General features: G+C 37.5%; 1 protein-coding gene across 1 annotated transcript in view; it reads left to right on the top strand.

The window, feature by feature from the left end:
• col19a1 (collagen, type XIX, alpha 1) overlaps window positions 1-16,799 on the top strand; it is a 223,093-nt gene that overhangs the window by 187,735 nt on the left and 18,559 nt on the right. Inside the window, exons 41-46 of the mRNA XM_088351663.1 lie at window positions 1,763-1,807; window positions 5,125-5,169; window positions 5,263-5,325; window positions 7,784-7,819; window positions 15,738-15,782; window positions 16,241-16,366. Of these exons, the coding sequence (XP_088207789.1) occupies window positions 1,763-1,807; window positions 5,125-5,169; window positions 5,263-5,325; window positions 7,784-7,819; window positions 15,738-15,782; window positions 16,241-16,366 (360 nt within the window). The remainder of the gene's footprint in view (window positions 1-1,762; window positions 1,808-5,124; window positions 5,170-5,262; window positions 5,326-7,783; window positions 7,820-15,737; window positions 15,783-16,240; window positions 16,367-16,799) is intronic.

Below are 16,799 nucleotides of genomic sequence, written 5' to 3'. Positions count from 1 at the left end.
ATTCTAACATCATTAAAAGCTGTGATGTCATAGAAAAATCTGTAAAGTTAAGCATAGTTTTGGGGTTTTTGAAGGGGAGGGGCATTTTTTCAGAGAAAACAAGGTTGCATAGCAACGGACAACATCGTTACAGTGTCCCAAAGAGACAAACCGGATGCATATCAACTGGCAATTTTAACATCATTAGGCTGTGATGTCAAAGAAAAATCTTGTTGTAAAAGTTAAGCAAAGTTTTGGGTTTTTGGGGGGGAGGGGGCATTTTTTCAAAGAAAACAAAGTTACATAGCAACTGACAATATCAGCATCCTAACAGTGTCCCGGAGAAAATATCTGAAGGGACGCTATGCAACTGATAATTTCAACATCATTAGGGTGTGATCTAAAAAAATGATGATAAGGGGTATAGCAGATGCATAGCAACTGATAACATTAACATTATTGCGTTGTCCCCAATAAAATGTTTAAAGGGACAAATTATTGTAATGCATAGAAACTTTCAATTTCAACATCTTTATTGTAAATTACTTAGCATATGTGACGCTAAGTTTAGCATATAAGATATTTTATTGGTGTGTGTGGGAGGGGGGGCAAAGGGACAAATTCATGTATGAAAATTGATAATTTCAACATAATTAGGCTGTGATTAAAAATTATTATAAAGGGCATAGCAGATGCATAGCAACTGATAAAATTTAATTTCTTTGTGGTGTCTCCAAGAATATATTAGAAGGGACGAATTAAATAAGAAAATATTATCATTGATTATATTACAATTGCATAGCAACTAAAAACTCATGGACCTCCTTAAAACATCATCCCAAGGGTAAACTAAATGCATAGCAAATAATATAATACACATATGTAGCACTTTGACATAAATAGTCAGGCCCCTGCAACTGAATTGCAACTGACAATAGGGGTCATGAAGATTTTTGAGAGCAATGATAGCAAAATATTTAGATTCTTTTTTTAGAGAGAGATCCACACCATATATTTAAGACTGCCAAACGTGCTCTCCAGAAAAAGTAAACACATTTTTCACCACATTTTATTTCACTATGGGACGTGAGATGATTTGATTACATTAATGAAATAAGAATAATATAAGTATCCCATATCAACAAAAATACCACTTTAAACTTGTCTACCTCCAGCAGATCGTTGAGGCTCATACTGACCTTCGTTTGGCCTTAAAACAAGGTGCAGGCAGAGTTCTTTTGGCGATATGTCACAAAATTCTGCAAACGTGGATACTGGTGTATTTACGGCACTGCGTACCCAACCAAATTGCCCTGCGTTTTTACAGTTTGTTCAGTGGGTTTTCTTCATAACGTGTCTCAACAGTGAACATACATTGACAAATGAGCTTCCATATAAAAATTCCTTAGCGATGTCTAGCCAAAACTTGGTCTGTTGATGTGACACCTTGACTGTAAACTGTAGTTGGGACTGTACCGTTAAGACTGGACCGAACCACTCACTCTCATAGCGTTACGTCGGCATCAAAATTGGAACGTTTTGGAAGAAATTCGAATGACCAGAATTTTGTTCTCCGTACCATAAGTGGTCATGAAAAGAGCAATATTTGGCTTGCGAGCCACAGGTTCTCAACACCTGGTCCAGATAGTTGACCTTTAGTTCATTTAAAACACACAAAATTTTTTAGAAGATAGCAGCATCAAGTTGTCTTCAATATTTTTAAGAGGTTATTATGCATGATGCTTATAATATTTAATGATTGTACTTATCTGTCTTCTTTTAGGGTGACATTGGCCCGGCGGGCCCACCTGGAATACCAGGCCTGACAGTAAGTCCTTTTTCCTTTTTCTTTTTTTTTGTTCAATCCTCGTTCACGTTATGAGGTACAGTCACGGTATGGCAAACTCAATGTCAAAGAATGTGAACAGCCGATGTCTGACATGTTGTGTGATTTATTTATTTTCTAATGCCGACTCATGTTTCCGCTTAATCATCTGTGTTTATCCAAGGTTCCGCTACACTACACAAGATAATTACCTGCTCGGATATAAAGGATAGGGAAAATGTACGCCCCTTTGTTCCAATGCCAGGTTTTTGTGATATAAAAAAAAGAAACAAGTAACAAGGTCCTCTTTTTAAACTCTTTTTTTGTGGTGATCTTAAATGGAGGGAAAACACATCTTCAAAAAAAGGGAAATAAACATTTACAATGAATTGTTTGCACATCCATTTGAGATGAAAATGTGATAACAATCGTTTCAAGGGGTTTACTTCTTTGCTTGATTGATGATTTTGAGTAGGCTTTCTTTTCCTATTTTCTTTTCCTGTAATGGAAAAATTATGACTCAAATTGAAAATAATTCAAATAGAATAGAAAAGCAGTTGTGAAATATTGATGCAGTTGTATTTCTTTTTAAAGAAATATACATTGTTGTTGTTTTTTTAAATGATTTCATTTTATTTTCTATTGTATCTTACTCATTTATAATATTCTTCTTTTGGTTTATGTATTTCTATTTTCGGTTCTTATTTATTCATGCATATATGTGTTTTAATCTTTTTAATTATTATGTTTATTTTTATTTAGTGATCTTTTTATTTCAGTTTTGTTCTTATTTACTTATTTGTTTTGTTTTGATTTTGATTTATCTATATTTTTGTTATCTCATATTTATATTTGTTTATTTTATATGTGAGCAATGGCCCAAAAAGTTGTCTCACTGTAACGTTCCCATTTTTAAATGTGTGTCAAGTGTTTTAAAATTCCCTTTGAAGAAATTGTAAATGTAAAAAAATAATGTTATTTTTTCAGGAGGATGAGATATCATGATTATTTACCCCCCAACAAAGGAAAAGGCTGAAAAAAAATTTGCAAGCAATTTTTTTTTTTTTTTTTTCCAAAATACCAATTTGCTAATGTGTTCTGTACCACCAGTAACCCAGATAAAAAACACGAATTAACACGAAGTATTACTTATATGTTGAAAGCATGGACATATTTAAATATTATTATAAGTAACTATCCTTGTTAAGATTGTTTTAATTTTAATTACCCTTTTTGTTGTGTGACTTGAGCTGGTAGAGTGGAGTAGCTGGTGGATGCTGAGGTAGTAGGAGATAAAAACAGGAAATAGATTTTAAAACTTGCAAGGATTGGCATGCCCATTGCTTTAATTACCTACTTATTTTTAACAATTGCCCCGATTGTCCATTGGTTATGGCCATATTCCTTAGCGAGGGCGACAATTTGTGCGCCTTCTTTGTATTGATAATTGCAAGCTTCGCTTCCATGGTTATCATGTTTTTCCTTCTCCTTTTAAGTGCAGGTTTTAGGTCCCATAGCAAATAAAAACAGAAAAGAAAATATAGTATTGCATTGCACTAACTTGTTGAGTCTTTCCAAAGTACAGGAGATTCTGAACTGAAGGGAAATGGAGAATTGTGGGAGGTAGTTCAGCCAATAACATATCTGCTTCTTCGTGATGTTGTTATGCAAACCTATAGCAGACCAGCATCTTATATGATGTTGACCAATATCAGACAGGTCTCTTTAAGACAGTTTTACACATTGAACAACACAAAATTTGGATTGAAAGGGAAAATGCCGTAAAAACATCACATTCCACATCAGAACATTAAAACATAGTAAGGGGGGATGCAGTAACTATCATGTTTTCATGGGTGGACCCAAATGCAGGGAAGCCGGGGGATGGTGTGCTCAACAATGGATGGTTTTATTAACAAAAACAACCCGGATCTTAAAAGAACTTTCAAAGTGTCCAAACCTGAAACAAAAAGCCAAACCTGATGACTGGACGGACTCCCGTCATTTATCAAAGGATGGAATTTCTAGGGACGGATGAGTGGAGATCCGACACGTTGTGCCCAGTTCCAAACCTGAATGGGGCCCTCTGCGGGATGGTAGCGCACCTGATCAAAGAGACCTTCACTGGAACAGGGGAAGACTGAAGATCCTTGTCCGTCCCATTTACAAGCACTTCAACCAGGATTCAAGCCATTTTAACCCTCACATAAAAAAAGATCAAAATTTTCAAGGATTACCAGCAACCCATACGAACCTTGAACCGCTTTTACTCTATCCAGCTCCCTTTTAGTTTTTTAGCTGAGTATAAACTATACATTACAATATTATTACCATTAATATAATCATATCCAAGTTACATTTTTACTTTTTCCATACTTTGCTTGAAATATTCCCGTTCCTACAAAAATATTTTTTATAGCTAGTTATTTGTTGTTGTTTCTGCCCTGAGAGACATTTTGTCATAAAGGGCATTACAAATAAATATATCCATCCATCCGTTCATTATCTGCACCGCTTATCCTCAGTAGGGTCGCGGGGGTGCTGGAGCCCATCCTAGCCATCTCCGGGCAGTGGGCAGGGGACTGGTTGCCAGCCAGTCGCAGGGCACACAGGGACAGACAATTCGCTCGCTCATTCACACGTAGGGACAATTTCGACCGGCCAATTAACCTGACATGCATGTTTTTGGAATGTGGGAGTGCCCGGAGGAAAACTCACGCAACCACAGGGAGAACATGCAAACTCCGCACAGGAAGGTTGGTAGCTGGATTTGAACCCATGACCTCAGAACTCTGCCGCACACGCGCTAATCACTGCGCCGCCGTGCTGCCCCAAATAAATATAATACATATAAATATATAAAAGATGAAATTTATGATCAAAACAAAACAGGTGTTAAAACAACTTGCAAAGTGTCCTAACCACAAACATAAACTGAAACCGGACGTGATAACAGATAGGACGAAAGTGATGTGGAAATGGCAATGAACCGACCCCGTGTGTTTTCCAAGCAGTCATTATAAGACTATTAGGGCATGGAGATAGGACACACATTTTTCCAGTTCCAAACCCCTTTAGGGCCTCTGAAAGAAGGTGACAGTAACCCTGGGTTCTACTGAATATTAACTGTAGCTAATCACAAAAACCTAGCATCTGAACAGGGGTTGTGAAGACTTTTTATACTCCCTGGATTGCCCCCGCTTGTTTTAGCTCCAGAACTTACTTCTATTATAAATGAGGCTGCACACTTCCTGCACAAATGACATCGATGAGTGTCTGTCAAACACCCATGATTCTTTTCTTTGGCCCTTGATTGACAGGGGAAGCCCGGGCCCCGGGGAGAAGCGGGGACCCCAGGAGAGCCGGTGAGCGGCACAAGCCTTCTTTGAGCTGCCAATCTGAACGTCAGTTTTTGATGGCTTTTGATTGACATGTGGATCTTCTCTGTTGTATGACAGGGCGAGAGGGGGCCCTTCGGAGAAACGGGCTTCCCGGGACCTGAGGGACCGCAAGGTGTTGCTGTAAGGATTTGCATGTGTTGAGTTGGTAATCACGCTTACAGGATCCCCAAAGATTTTCCAGGTTGTAAAGTTGGCTTGGGATGGAAATTAGGGGGCGGTGGGTGATACTGGGACTCATTGAATTGATTCGATCCAAGTAAGTACAAGGTCGATGCCGATCCCATACCGGTACTTTTTGCTTGGAAATTTTATCATTGAATAATGAATGATAATAATAATAATAATAATAATTGAACCCCTTTGAGTTAGTTTATAATTACGATGAACACTGCACAAAGATTTTAAGGGGCGATACTGGGAATTATGGAATTGATTTGATCCATGTAAATACAAGGTAGTATCGATCGATACCGATCTCATATCGATACTTTTTGCTTGGAAATGTTATGATGACTGAATCATTGAACCTCTGAGTTAATTTATAATTACGATAAACACAGCACATAGATTTTAGGTGGCGAATCTGGTCATTTTTAATCGAATCGATCCAAGTTGGCACAAGGTAGTATCGACCGATACTGATCCCATACCGGTACTTTTTGCTTGGAGATGCCATCATTGAATAATTTAACCCCTTTGAGTTAGTTTTGATTATGATAAACACTGTACAAAGATTTTAAGGGACGATACTGGGAATTATGGAATTGATTTGATCCAAGTAAATACAAGGCAGTATCGATCGATACCGATCTCATATCGATACTTTTTGCTTGGAAATGTTATGATCACTGAATCATTGAACTTCTTTGAGTTAATTTATAATTACGATAAAAACAGCACATAGATTTTAGGTGGCGAATCTGGTCATTTTTGAATCGAATCGATCCAAGTAAGCACAAGGTAGTATCGATCGATACCGATCCCATACCGGTACTTTTTGCTTGGAGATGCCATCATTGAATAATTGAACCCCTTTGAGTTAGTTTATAATTACGATAAACACAGCGCAAACATTTTAGGAGCTGATACCGGGAATTACGGAATCTATTTGATCCAAGTAAATACAAGGTAGTATCGATCGATACCGATCCCATAACGGTACTTTTTGCTTGGAGATCTCATAGTTGAATAATTGAACCCCTTGAGTTAGTTTATCATGATGATAAACACTCCACACAGATTTTAAGGGGCGATACTGAGAATCATGGAATTGATTTGATCCAAGTAAATACAAGGTAGTATCAATCGATACCGATCGCATACATGTACTTTTTGCTTGGAGATTTCATGATCACTGAATGATTAAACATATTTGAGTTAGTTTATTATTACGATAAACACTGCACACAGATTTTAATGGGCGATACTGGGAATTGTGGGATTGATTCCATCCAATAACTACAAGATCGTATCGATCGATACCGTTCCCAAACCGGTACTTTTTGCTCGGAAATGTCATCATTGAATAATTGAACCCCTTTGAGTTATTTTATAATTACGATAAACACAGCACATAGATTTTAGGCTGCAAATTTTTGAATCGAATTGATTCAAGTAAGTTCAAGGTGGTATTGATCGATGCCGATCCCATACCGATAGTTTTTGCTTGAAAATGTCATGATCACTGGATCATTGAACCTCTTTGAGTTAGTTTATAATTACGATAAACATAGCACAAAGATTTTAGGGAATTATGGAATCGATTTGATTCAAGTAAATACAAGGTAGTATCGATACTGATACCATGCTGGTACTTTTTGCTTGGAAATTTCATGAAAATTAACTCATTGTACCTATTTGAGTTATTTTGTAATCACGATAAACACAGCGAAAAAAAAATAGGGGGCCATACTGGGAAATATGGAATCAGTCCGATCCAAGTGAATACAGCACAAAAATATTAGGTTCTGTTTTTCTATTATTTATATGTAAATTGATCATGAACATTTATTTACCTTTTGTGTGACGGAATTAGGCTGGTCAAGTGGAGTAGCAGGTGGGTGCAGGGGGGGGGGAATGAGACTACAGATTCAAGTGAAAACTTTTACTTGCAAAGATTGTCATCCTGTTTTAATCGCCTCCTTATATCTAATTATGGTCCCAATTGGCGATTTGCGCTTACCGCTTTGCATGTAGTGACACTCGTGCCTTCGTCTTATTTACCAATAACCGCAAACTTCGTTTCCATAGTTATCATGTTTTCCCTTAAAACATGAATTTCACATCGTAACGTGAAAACATATCTGGTGGATCTACTCGAAATGAACGCAAACAGCTATCCCTTCTTTATTAAAAAATGATTCGCGAAAAAAGCGCTGAAATATGCTCGCCGTCACATTCCGAAGATTGTAATCACCCTAAAAGACGCTTTCTGTAATTTTCCCACCACGCCTTTGCCAAGCAATCAGGATCATTGAGATATCCCATTAAATTGGAGATTAGCAGCGGCGCGGTGGCGCTGATCCAATCCAAGGCGCTTATAGCGAATGTCTTTGTTTGTGTTGCGCTCTTTGAGCAGGGCCGACCAGGAAAAGACGGAACTCCGGGCTCCAAGGTGAGTTCTCCAAATCCTCTTATAGAAAGTGCTTTACATCCTTGCTGCTGATTCCTATCCCAGATTTCCTGCATTACAGCAATTTGCATACAATTTTTGACGATTGAATAATCAAACTAAACGCGGAAAGATGCAAGGCAGTCTTTTTAATTGTGATCATGCTTGGAGGCAATTTTTACGTTGAAGAGATTCTTTTTGATATGACACCTTGCAGGGATTTTCACATTTCGGGTCGGGATTTTGAATATAATGTCACAGAGCACACTAATGACTGCCCCAATAGTTTACTGTCTATTCCTGATTATTAGTTTATATACTGAGCCCAACTCTGCACTGCTTCTGGCGCCGGTTTTCAATAGAGGAACAGTGCTATCTAGCGGTCGCTTTTGCTCTGACTTGCCTTCATGGAAATCTCTCAGTAGGCGAGAAAAAGATTTAAAGCAGGGGTGCACAACTTTTTGAAACTGAGAGACACTTTTTTGTTACTAAATTAGGCGAGAAAAAACATTTAAAGCAAGGATCCTCAACTTTTTGAAAAGGAGAGCCACGTTTTTGTTACTAAATAACCAAAAGGGCTACCAGTTTGATATGCATTCCTGAAATTCAGATTCAGATTCAGATATACTTTATTGTCATTCTTGTACACGTGTATACAGAACGAAATGTCGATACATCTGACCCGATAATTATAAACAAATGGCAACTTGTGTTATTACTATGTTATTACAATTAGACTTTGCTGATTTGGATGTGGCACTCCGGGATAAATAGAATAAAGGACTTCAATATGTAATATAAAAAAAGGATGTATAGGCAATATTTTCAGGGTATTGCTTGTAAACTGGCTTAAGTTGTAAATGCACCATAAAATCGTGTCATGAGAAGTAGTGCAATGACATTTAGCAGCAACATTATGCAGGAATAAGATATGATTATAAATTATTCTACAATATACATAGGAAAGATGTTTTTTCACAGTTTTATGTGCTAGGGTGGTGATGGCTTTAGGAAAGAAACTGTCTCCGAGCATGTTCGGCTTGGTTTTAAGGGACTTGTTGCTTCAGTCTGAAAGGTATTAGCCTGGGTAAAAGGAGTCCTTAGTGTTGGCTCTTCTGCAGTAGTTTGAGCTGGTAATATGCTCCAGACTTGGCAGAGAGCCCATGATTTTCTGGGCTGTGTTGATGACCCTCTGTAAGGTTCTCGGGAATGAACTGCTCATTAACCATCCTTTATTTTGCTATCCAGCTGTAAATCTGTGAAATATCTAAAGTCTTAGTTGATCAGTCGTCATTTTTTTCATAACTGAATTTGCGTCTTTGGACGGTGGCACAAAGACAAAAACAAGCTGATGGCTACTTTTTGTTACTAATCAGCGGGAAGGGCTACTAGTTTGACATGAATTCCTGAAATAACTTGTTATTGCTATGTTATTACTATGTTATTACCGTGTTGTAATTATTTAAAGTCGGGTTAAAAGATCTGCCTCATATAAGAGAAGTGAGTTATTTACAAATATAAATCACAGGCTAATTTGAGAGATATTTTTGCAAGGAATTGATCATGTATGTAAGCTGCTGATCATTTCAATGATTGTTCATGCCAGTTAGAAAGAACATGTCCTAAAAAATATCACAGTGACCCATTACTGCTGAGCAATGTTGTATTATTGAAATATGTCACGGTTAAAGAAATTTTTCATTAAAAATGTCTTTATTATAGCAGTCGTTTATAGCTTCTTAATTTATTTAGTCACAATGATATAATTTCATTTATTCAGTTGTGATTCTATAACGTTTTCGTTATTTCAGTTTGTCGGCTTTATTTTGTAGCCAAAAGTGGCCTTGAACGTTATTATATCAGATTTGCTAGAACCCTTTTAGACAAAGCGTGTGCAGTGGAAAGTTTCACTGCCTTAAAGGGACATTGGGGAATGGTTAGTGCTTCCGAGTGGTACAAAAAACTTTCAGGGAGTAAAAAACATGAATTTAATACTAGGCAAAAATGCACTGCTACCATACCAATGTTACTTCTTATTAAAAAAAAGAAGCATAGGTAAAAAAAAATCTATTTCTTTTACATAGTTAAATCCCTACCTAGAGGTCGCTGATATTTTTGTCTGGGTTCTTGTTGCTGCGCTGTGCTCTCTGGCATTGGGTTTCGTTCACATTGGACAACAGTGCCATTTAGTGGTCAACCATTACACACTGGGACTTTAAGTTTTTTAAGTTTCTCAAAGATTAGGTTTCTTTTGAGCTTATGGACCCACCTGTCAGTATAAGAAGTCATTTTTGCCCAGAATGTTCTGCTTGTAAAATCTTTAAAGGAACTGCTCCTTGTTTTACAGCATTTATTTTGATAATCTACCTTGTTACACAAAAGTAACAGTTTTTTTGAAAAAGCTGTTTTCAGAACTGATCTGCGGGATACTCTGGTGCTCCTAGGGCACCACTCTGGGGGCCCATGATTTAAAGAAACCATAAGCCTTTATGGCAAAGGTGGGCAAACTAAAGCTTGCGGGCCACATCATTTTCACTTGGCCCCACAAATGAAAATGGTCAAAATTTCATGACAATGTATTAAAGAGGACATCAAGTTACTTTTGTAAAAAAATATTTTTGGTGCCACCTTTTCTCCCATTGTCTTTTTGTGTGTGTACAACTGAAATATTTCTACAGAAATTCTACAAAAAAACTACAAAATTACTCGATAAAACTAAATATCAGAATAAGTGCTTAAACACATGGACCATATCTTCTATATTTTTCATTCTGAAAAGAAAAAATAGTACATAAATACTACAAAAATACTACCATAGAAACACTATAATACAAAATTACTAGCATAGAAATATGAAAACATAGATACTACAGAAATGCAACCGTAATATTATAAAAATACAACTAAAGAAATACTTCAAAAATACTACAACAGAAATACTAAAATAGAAATACTAACAAACAAACAACTACAGTAAAACTACAAAAATAATACAGATATACTACAAAAATTCAACTGTGCAAACACTACAGAAATACCACCACAGTAATACTGTATTACAAAAATACTTCAGAGATATCACATTGAAATACTACAAAAATACAGGTATACTATAGAAAGGGTACTATGGAAATACTATAGAAATTCTACAAAAATACAACTATGTAAACATGAAATAAAAACCAATAAAATACAACTACAGCAATACTACAAAAATAATACACATATACTATAAAAAAATCTACTGTGGAAACACTACAGAAATACCACCACAGCAGGTATACAATAAAAAAGGTACTCTGGATGTCAGGACCAGAACGGAAACAGGACCCACTTGCGTTACTTTTCTCTCAGTTTTATTGGAAGAAAGGAAAGGGTCGCACCCACCATCCGGTGATCGCTGGGCGCGGGAGGCAGGTCACTCGAACGCGGGGAACAGACGGGAGCAAAAACGGCGGGAGTCAGGGTCGAAAAGGGCTTGCCTAGTGTAAACTGAGGTTTGCAGACGGACTGACAACAGGTGACAGAAAGGTGTGGGTTTGAATAGGGACAGGGAGCCAATCAGAGTCCGAAGCAGTTGGCACAGGTGATTCACATCAGTAATCATGACAATCAGAGATATAACAACGTAAATACGACAAAAAAACAACAGGTATACTATAAAAAAGGTGCAATGGAAATACTATAGAAATATAACGTGTAGATATCTGCATGTACTGTGTATTTATTCAGAAATGAACAATAATTGCATAGGTTTCCAGGATTGACCCCATGGCCAAATCTTCGACTTCAGATAGTTAACCACCCCTGCTTTAGGAGTAATAGGGAGCGCTTGATTAAAGAAGGGTAGTATCGCCCCTTTTAAAGAGAAATAAATAAAGAAATAAATGAAAGCATCACATGGCAGGTTGTTTTAATGTGTCTGTGAAAGGATGCAAGGATGCTCCCGCGGGTGTCGCAAAGAGCTCCCTTGAAGAAGGCGATGAGGGCTGACAGGGTGGGCTTGGAAGACACAAGATGTTGTGACACGCAGCTCAAGAGCTCCTCTCCTTTTGTTTTTTTTTTCCCCGTTCCTCGCTTTTTGCGTCTACAGTAAAGCGGTAGTGATGCAGAGCAGGCGTGACATTGCAGAAGGTGAAAGACTGCGGGGAAGCTAGACAAATAATACACCTGGGCGCGATAATAAGACATCGATTCACGTTCGTCGAGGGGAAACGGAGTACTCTGTCGCTAAAACTACGTTTTTGTCAGTTTTTGCAGGTAGTTAGAAACGTATACGGTTTGTATTGAGGGGTGTCGATGCTTCCTTGATACGAGTGCAGACATGGGCGTAACCAGCCGGTTTTTGGGGGTGCTCAACCCAAGTACCCCTAAAAATTATAGCATTTTGCATTTTTGTTTTCCTTGTTACAGGACAGAATATCTCATCTCATCTCATTAGCTGCACCGCTTATCCTCAGTAGGGTCGCGGGGGTGCTGGAGCCCATCCCAGCAATCATCGGGCAGTGGGCAGGGGACACCCTGAACTGGTTGCCAGCCAGTCGCACTGCAATTCGCTCGCTCATTCACACCTAGGGACAATTTGGACCGGCCAATCCACCTGAAATGCATGTCTTTGAAATGTGGGAGGAAACCGGAGTGCCCGGAGGAAACCCACGTAAGCACGGGGAGAACATACAAACTCTGCACAGGAAGTCCAGTAGCTGGATTTGAACCCACACAGGAGGTTCCCAAGGCCTTATAACTGTGCCGCACACGCGCTAACCACTGCGCCGCCGTGCTGCCCCGGAAAAAAAATTGTAAAACATGCAAAATGTGAGGAAAAAGTATATGTTTTTTGCATAAGATCTGTGTATCGATATTATCCAATTATTTTCCAAGATAATGCATTTTGAAGAGAGCACATTTGAACTATGACATCATGTGAGGAACACAGGCACACTAGCAAGCCAGTCACCAAACTGGCTTCTCTATCTATCTATCTATCTATCTATCTATCTATCTATCTATCTATCTATCTATCTATCTATCTATCTATCTATCTATCTATCTATCTATCTATCTATCTATCTATCTATCTATCTATCTATCTATCTATCTATCTATCTATCTATCTATCTATCTATCTATCTATCCAGCTATCGGGGTGACCGACAGAAAACAGAGAAAATGAAAAAGGGAAAAAGTGGCAAAAAACACACAAAAATTACCCAAACAAGTTAAGCAACTCGGCACCTAAGAATTATCCCACCGTGGTCCCCGTGTCGTAAGAGGCGACTAAAGTGGAGGGAGCGAGGGGACTGGGGATCCTCTCCTCTCTATCTCTACTCCCTAAGAGACAGCAAGGCAAAGAAAGGGGGGCGGGAGACCAAAAAGTCTCGCAAACCCTAGTTATAGGGTCACTAAATGTGAGAGGATGTGGAACAGGGGTCAGCAATAAATGATTGGTGAAAAATTAATGCCATTAATTGCGAAAAATTAATGGAATGGTTGCTTAAATTCATAAATCCATTTATTGCAAAATTTAAATAATTAGCAATTATTGCAACCCATTAATTGCGAAAATATTCGGGTTTTTTGTTAGTCGATTGCGTCAACAAACGTGCAACTTTTCACGCCGCGCGAGCATTTCGTATGCGGTCAAGGTCACATACACGCACAATCGGGACAGTGCATGCATACGCGTAAGCTACCGTGCTTCCCCCATTATAAGACCCACCCTGAATATAAGGCCCAGCTTTTTATGAGAAATGAAATTCAACCTTCCTGCAAATAAGAGGCTCATATTACCTATGAAAACCGTAGATATCAACGTTATTTAACAACGGCAATGCTTTTCTAAGAAATTTTTAGCGAAAATGTATTACTTTTGCACATATTTTTATTTCAAAACCTCAATTTTTGACGATGATTTTGAAGTAAGGCCGGCCTTATATTCGGGGAAACACGGTAGCTGTACGTACATAGTGTGGTTGCAAAGCAGCTTTTTATTGGTCGGGACAAAATCGGGCTTGTTGATTGGCTCACGTTTTGCCTCAAGCACGTACGTCGTGGATGCCCATACGCACACGTTGTACACCACTACTACTACGCTGTATTGATTGTAATCTTCGCACGGTTATGGGACCGAAGGAAAAAATGGTTAGATTAGATTAGAGGGACCAGTTTGTTCGACCATATTGACACGGCTAGTATACCATTAAATTACCAATTAATGGCTAGAAATCCAATAAATACCCATTAATTGGCCTTGCCGCAAAAAAATTAATTTTAATTTTTTCGCACTTAAATATTAATTTTTTTTCCAAAAATTAATTACTGATGACCCCTGATGTGGAAGTAAAGCGACTGAGTGGAAGAAAGGTTGATGTGTTTTTTTTTTTTTTTTATAAAGTGCAATAAAATTACGCCGACACGCTTGCTCTGGTGGCTTGTCAACACGTCGTTGTCATGGCAAGCGTCACCGCCCACCTAAGAGGACAGCTCTATTTAATAATCTGGGTCTTTTGGCTTGGCTCATTGAGAAGAGACTCTTTAAGGTCACAAACGGCTCCTTAAATATTTTGTTTTTGTAATGATATATTTACCCATCTTGAGTTAATCTTGTATTTTTATCTTTTAATATTCGTAATATTGTCTTATGTATAAATGTATATAGTTTCCTAGTTTCTATTTTTACTCTGACAACTGTGTGGACAGCAAGGTAAGAATTTCATTGTGCAGGGGAAACGTGGTTCTTTATCGTGCCTATTACAATAAACACTTTGAATCTTGAATCTTTTCAATAACAATAAAACACTGTGCACCAAATTATCTGGTAATTATTAATTGTATATGTTTTGTGGGGATCCGTGAAAAACACATGAAATATACATGAAAATAGTCCAAGATCTGAAAAAATAAAAAACAATTTTAGCTTTTTATTGATTGAACACATTTAAAGTGAACAACAACACAAAATCCCTGAAAATGCAAAACAATTTAATAAAAATTAAACGTATTACCTCTTTATTTCAAATTCTGTTTTAACCAATTTAGACTCCGATCTTCTGAAAAACATGCAAAAAAACATAAATTTAAACGAAAACAAAAATAAAAAGCTCAGCAGTCTCTAGGATTGAAATATTTAATGCACTCTGCTTCGGAGCAATCAATATCATTGAAATTAGTCCAAATTTGCCTCTTCTTTTTTTAAACATGCAAGGAGTGTTCTGTATTGAACTCCATTATTACCCAACACTTATAAAGTGGAACTTAGCAAAGCTGCGTGTGCATTGTTAAAGCAGATAGGTAGAATTCATGTCAATTTATAGCAGCCCATTCACACAAAAATATTGTAGATCTTAGATAGGAACACCTCAATTTAGTATGTGCTAGCTGCAAGATAGCAACTTGATATTAGTCATCAAAACCAACAAAAACAAAAAAACTTTCTTTTGAAAGACCAAATATTAAACAATGGTGACAGTCATACCAGGTAAGGCAACCAATTTCTAACCATGACAAACTACATCCCGAATAAATATTTTATCTGTGAGTACTGTGACTATCCAGATTTCATTCACCATCAGTCATTTGAGTGTCGATGAATAATTAAAAACCGTATAATTAATTGAGAAATGTGTGTTAGCAGCGGCATGCACAGATAATTTAGTGGCGAGTTCGCAATGGAAAACAAAGGTCACGTTTGCATATATGTGCACGTATTTATAAATGTCTACAAATACATTTATAAATAGTTAATATATTCCTATACAAAATATATAGGGTCATGTGATTGTGGTCGGGAAAAAAGCGCTTGGTTTTTTTGAATGCTGGCATGTTGCGTGAGCTTTAGCACCACCTCGTGTCTGTCAGTGCACAACAATGAAAATTAGCAAATGGAAAGTCTTATTTATGGTATTTGTATTTGCTATTAAAGGGAACACCAGGAAGACTCGGGGACAGAGGCCCTAAAGGTGAACGTGTAAGTAGCAGAGACATTTTTTTAATATAAGTATTACGTATTCTAATACACAATTTCTTTTTAAAAAAACGAGAAAGATAGCCCTCGGTATTCTTAATACCCTAATATAATTGGAGATACATTTTCGGTCTATTTTTTCTTCCTTTTTTACAGCCCCATTTTTTACTCTGGTTTTATTTTGTTTGTGTTTTGCTCTTAATGTGTGTTTATTCATCCTTGTTTCTATTTGCTGTTTTATTTATGTCTCAGTGCTTGGAGAGCACTTTGGACTATGTCCTTGTTTTTAAGGTGCTATATAATTAAAATCAGGTTAAAACCTGGAAGTGCTAAAGAGGCGGTGACAATTATGAAATTGGAGTCATTAAAGAAAAAGAAATCTATCTCAATTATAGAAAACTTGGTTATTTGGGTTAAGGTAATTTTACAGAACTTTTGTTGTGTGTGTTCCAATCGAACAGGGTGACCCCGGAATTCCCGGAGAAAGGGGTGTCCAAGGAGAGAGAGGACGCCAAGGTGAAGGGGGCCCAACAGGTCCCAGTGGGCCCCAGGGAAAGAAAGGAGATATAGGACCACCGGGACAATTGGTAAATCATGAATTTAACTGTAGATGGAAATGTCATTTCCGGGGAGTGAAAACAAAAGCTTGAAATTGGATATTTGACAAAGGTTTTTGGTAACATGCTTGGATTACAACCAGGGTCAAAAGGTGCTTATTTTTTCCAGCAAGTGCTCATTCTCACCAGCAGATGCGCACTTTTTTCCCGCAAATGCTCTTTTTTTGCTGCAGATGCTCATTTTTTTTCCCAGCAAATCATAGTTTTTTTCCCCTTCTAATAGATACTGTTTTTTCCCAGTGGATTCTCTTGTTGTTTTTTTTTATGATGCTCATTTTCTCCAGCGGATGCTCTTTTTTTCTTGCAGATACTAATTCTTTTTCCAGCAGAAGCTCATTTTTTGCAGCAGATGCAAACTTTTTTCCCAGAAAATCCTCACGATTTTTTTTCCTGTAATAGATGC

The sequence above is a fragment of the Urocampus carinirostris genome, chromosome 13 (genome assembly GCF_059441175.1).
Source record: "Urocampus carinirostris isolate Australia breed hairy pipefish chromosome 13, RoL_Ucar_1.0, whole genome shotgun sequence".
Lineage (NCBI taxonomy): Eukaryota > Metazoa > Chordata > Actinopteri > Syngnathiformes > Syngnathidae > Urocampus > Urocampus carinirostris.
Note: the sequence above shows the minus strand (reverse complement) of the source record. Positions and strands in the feature narration are given on the sequence as shown.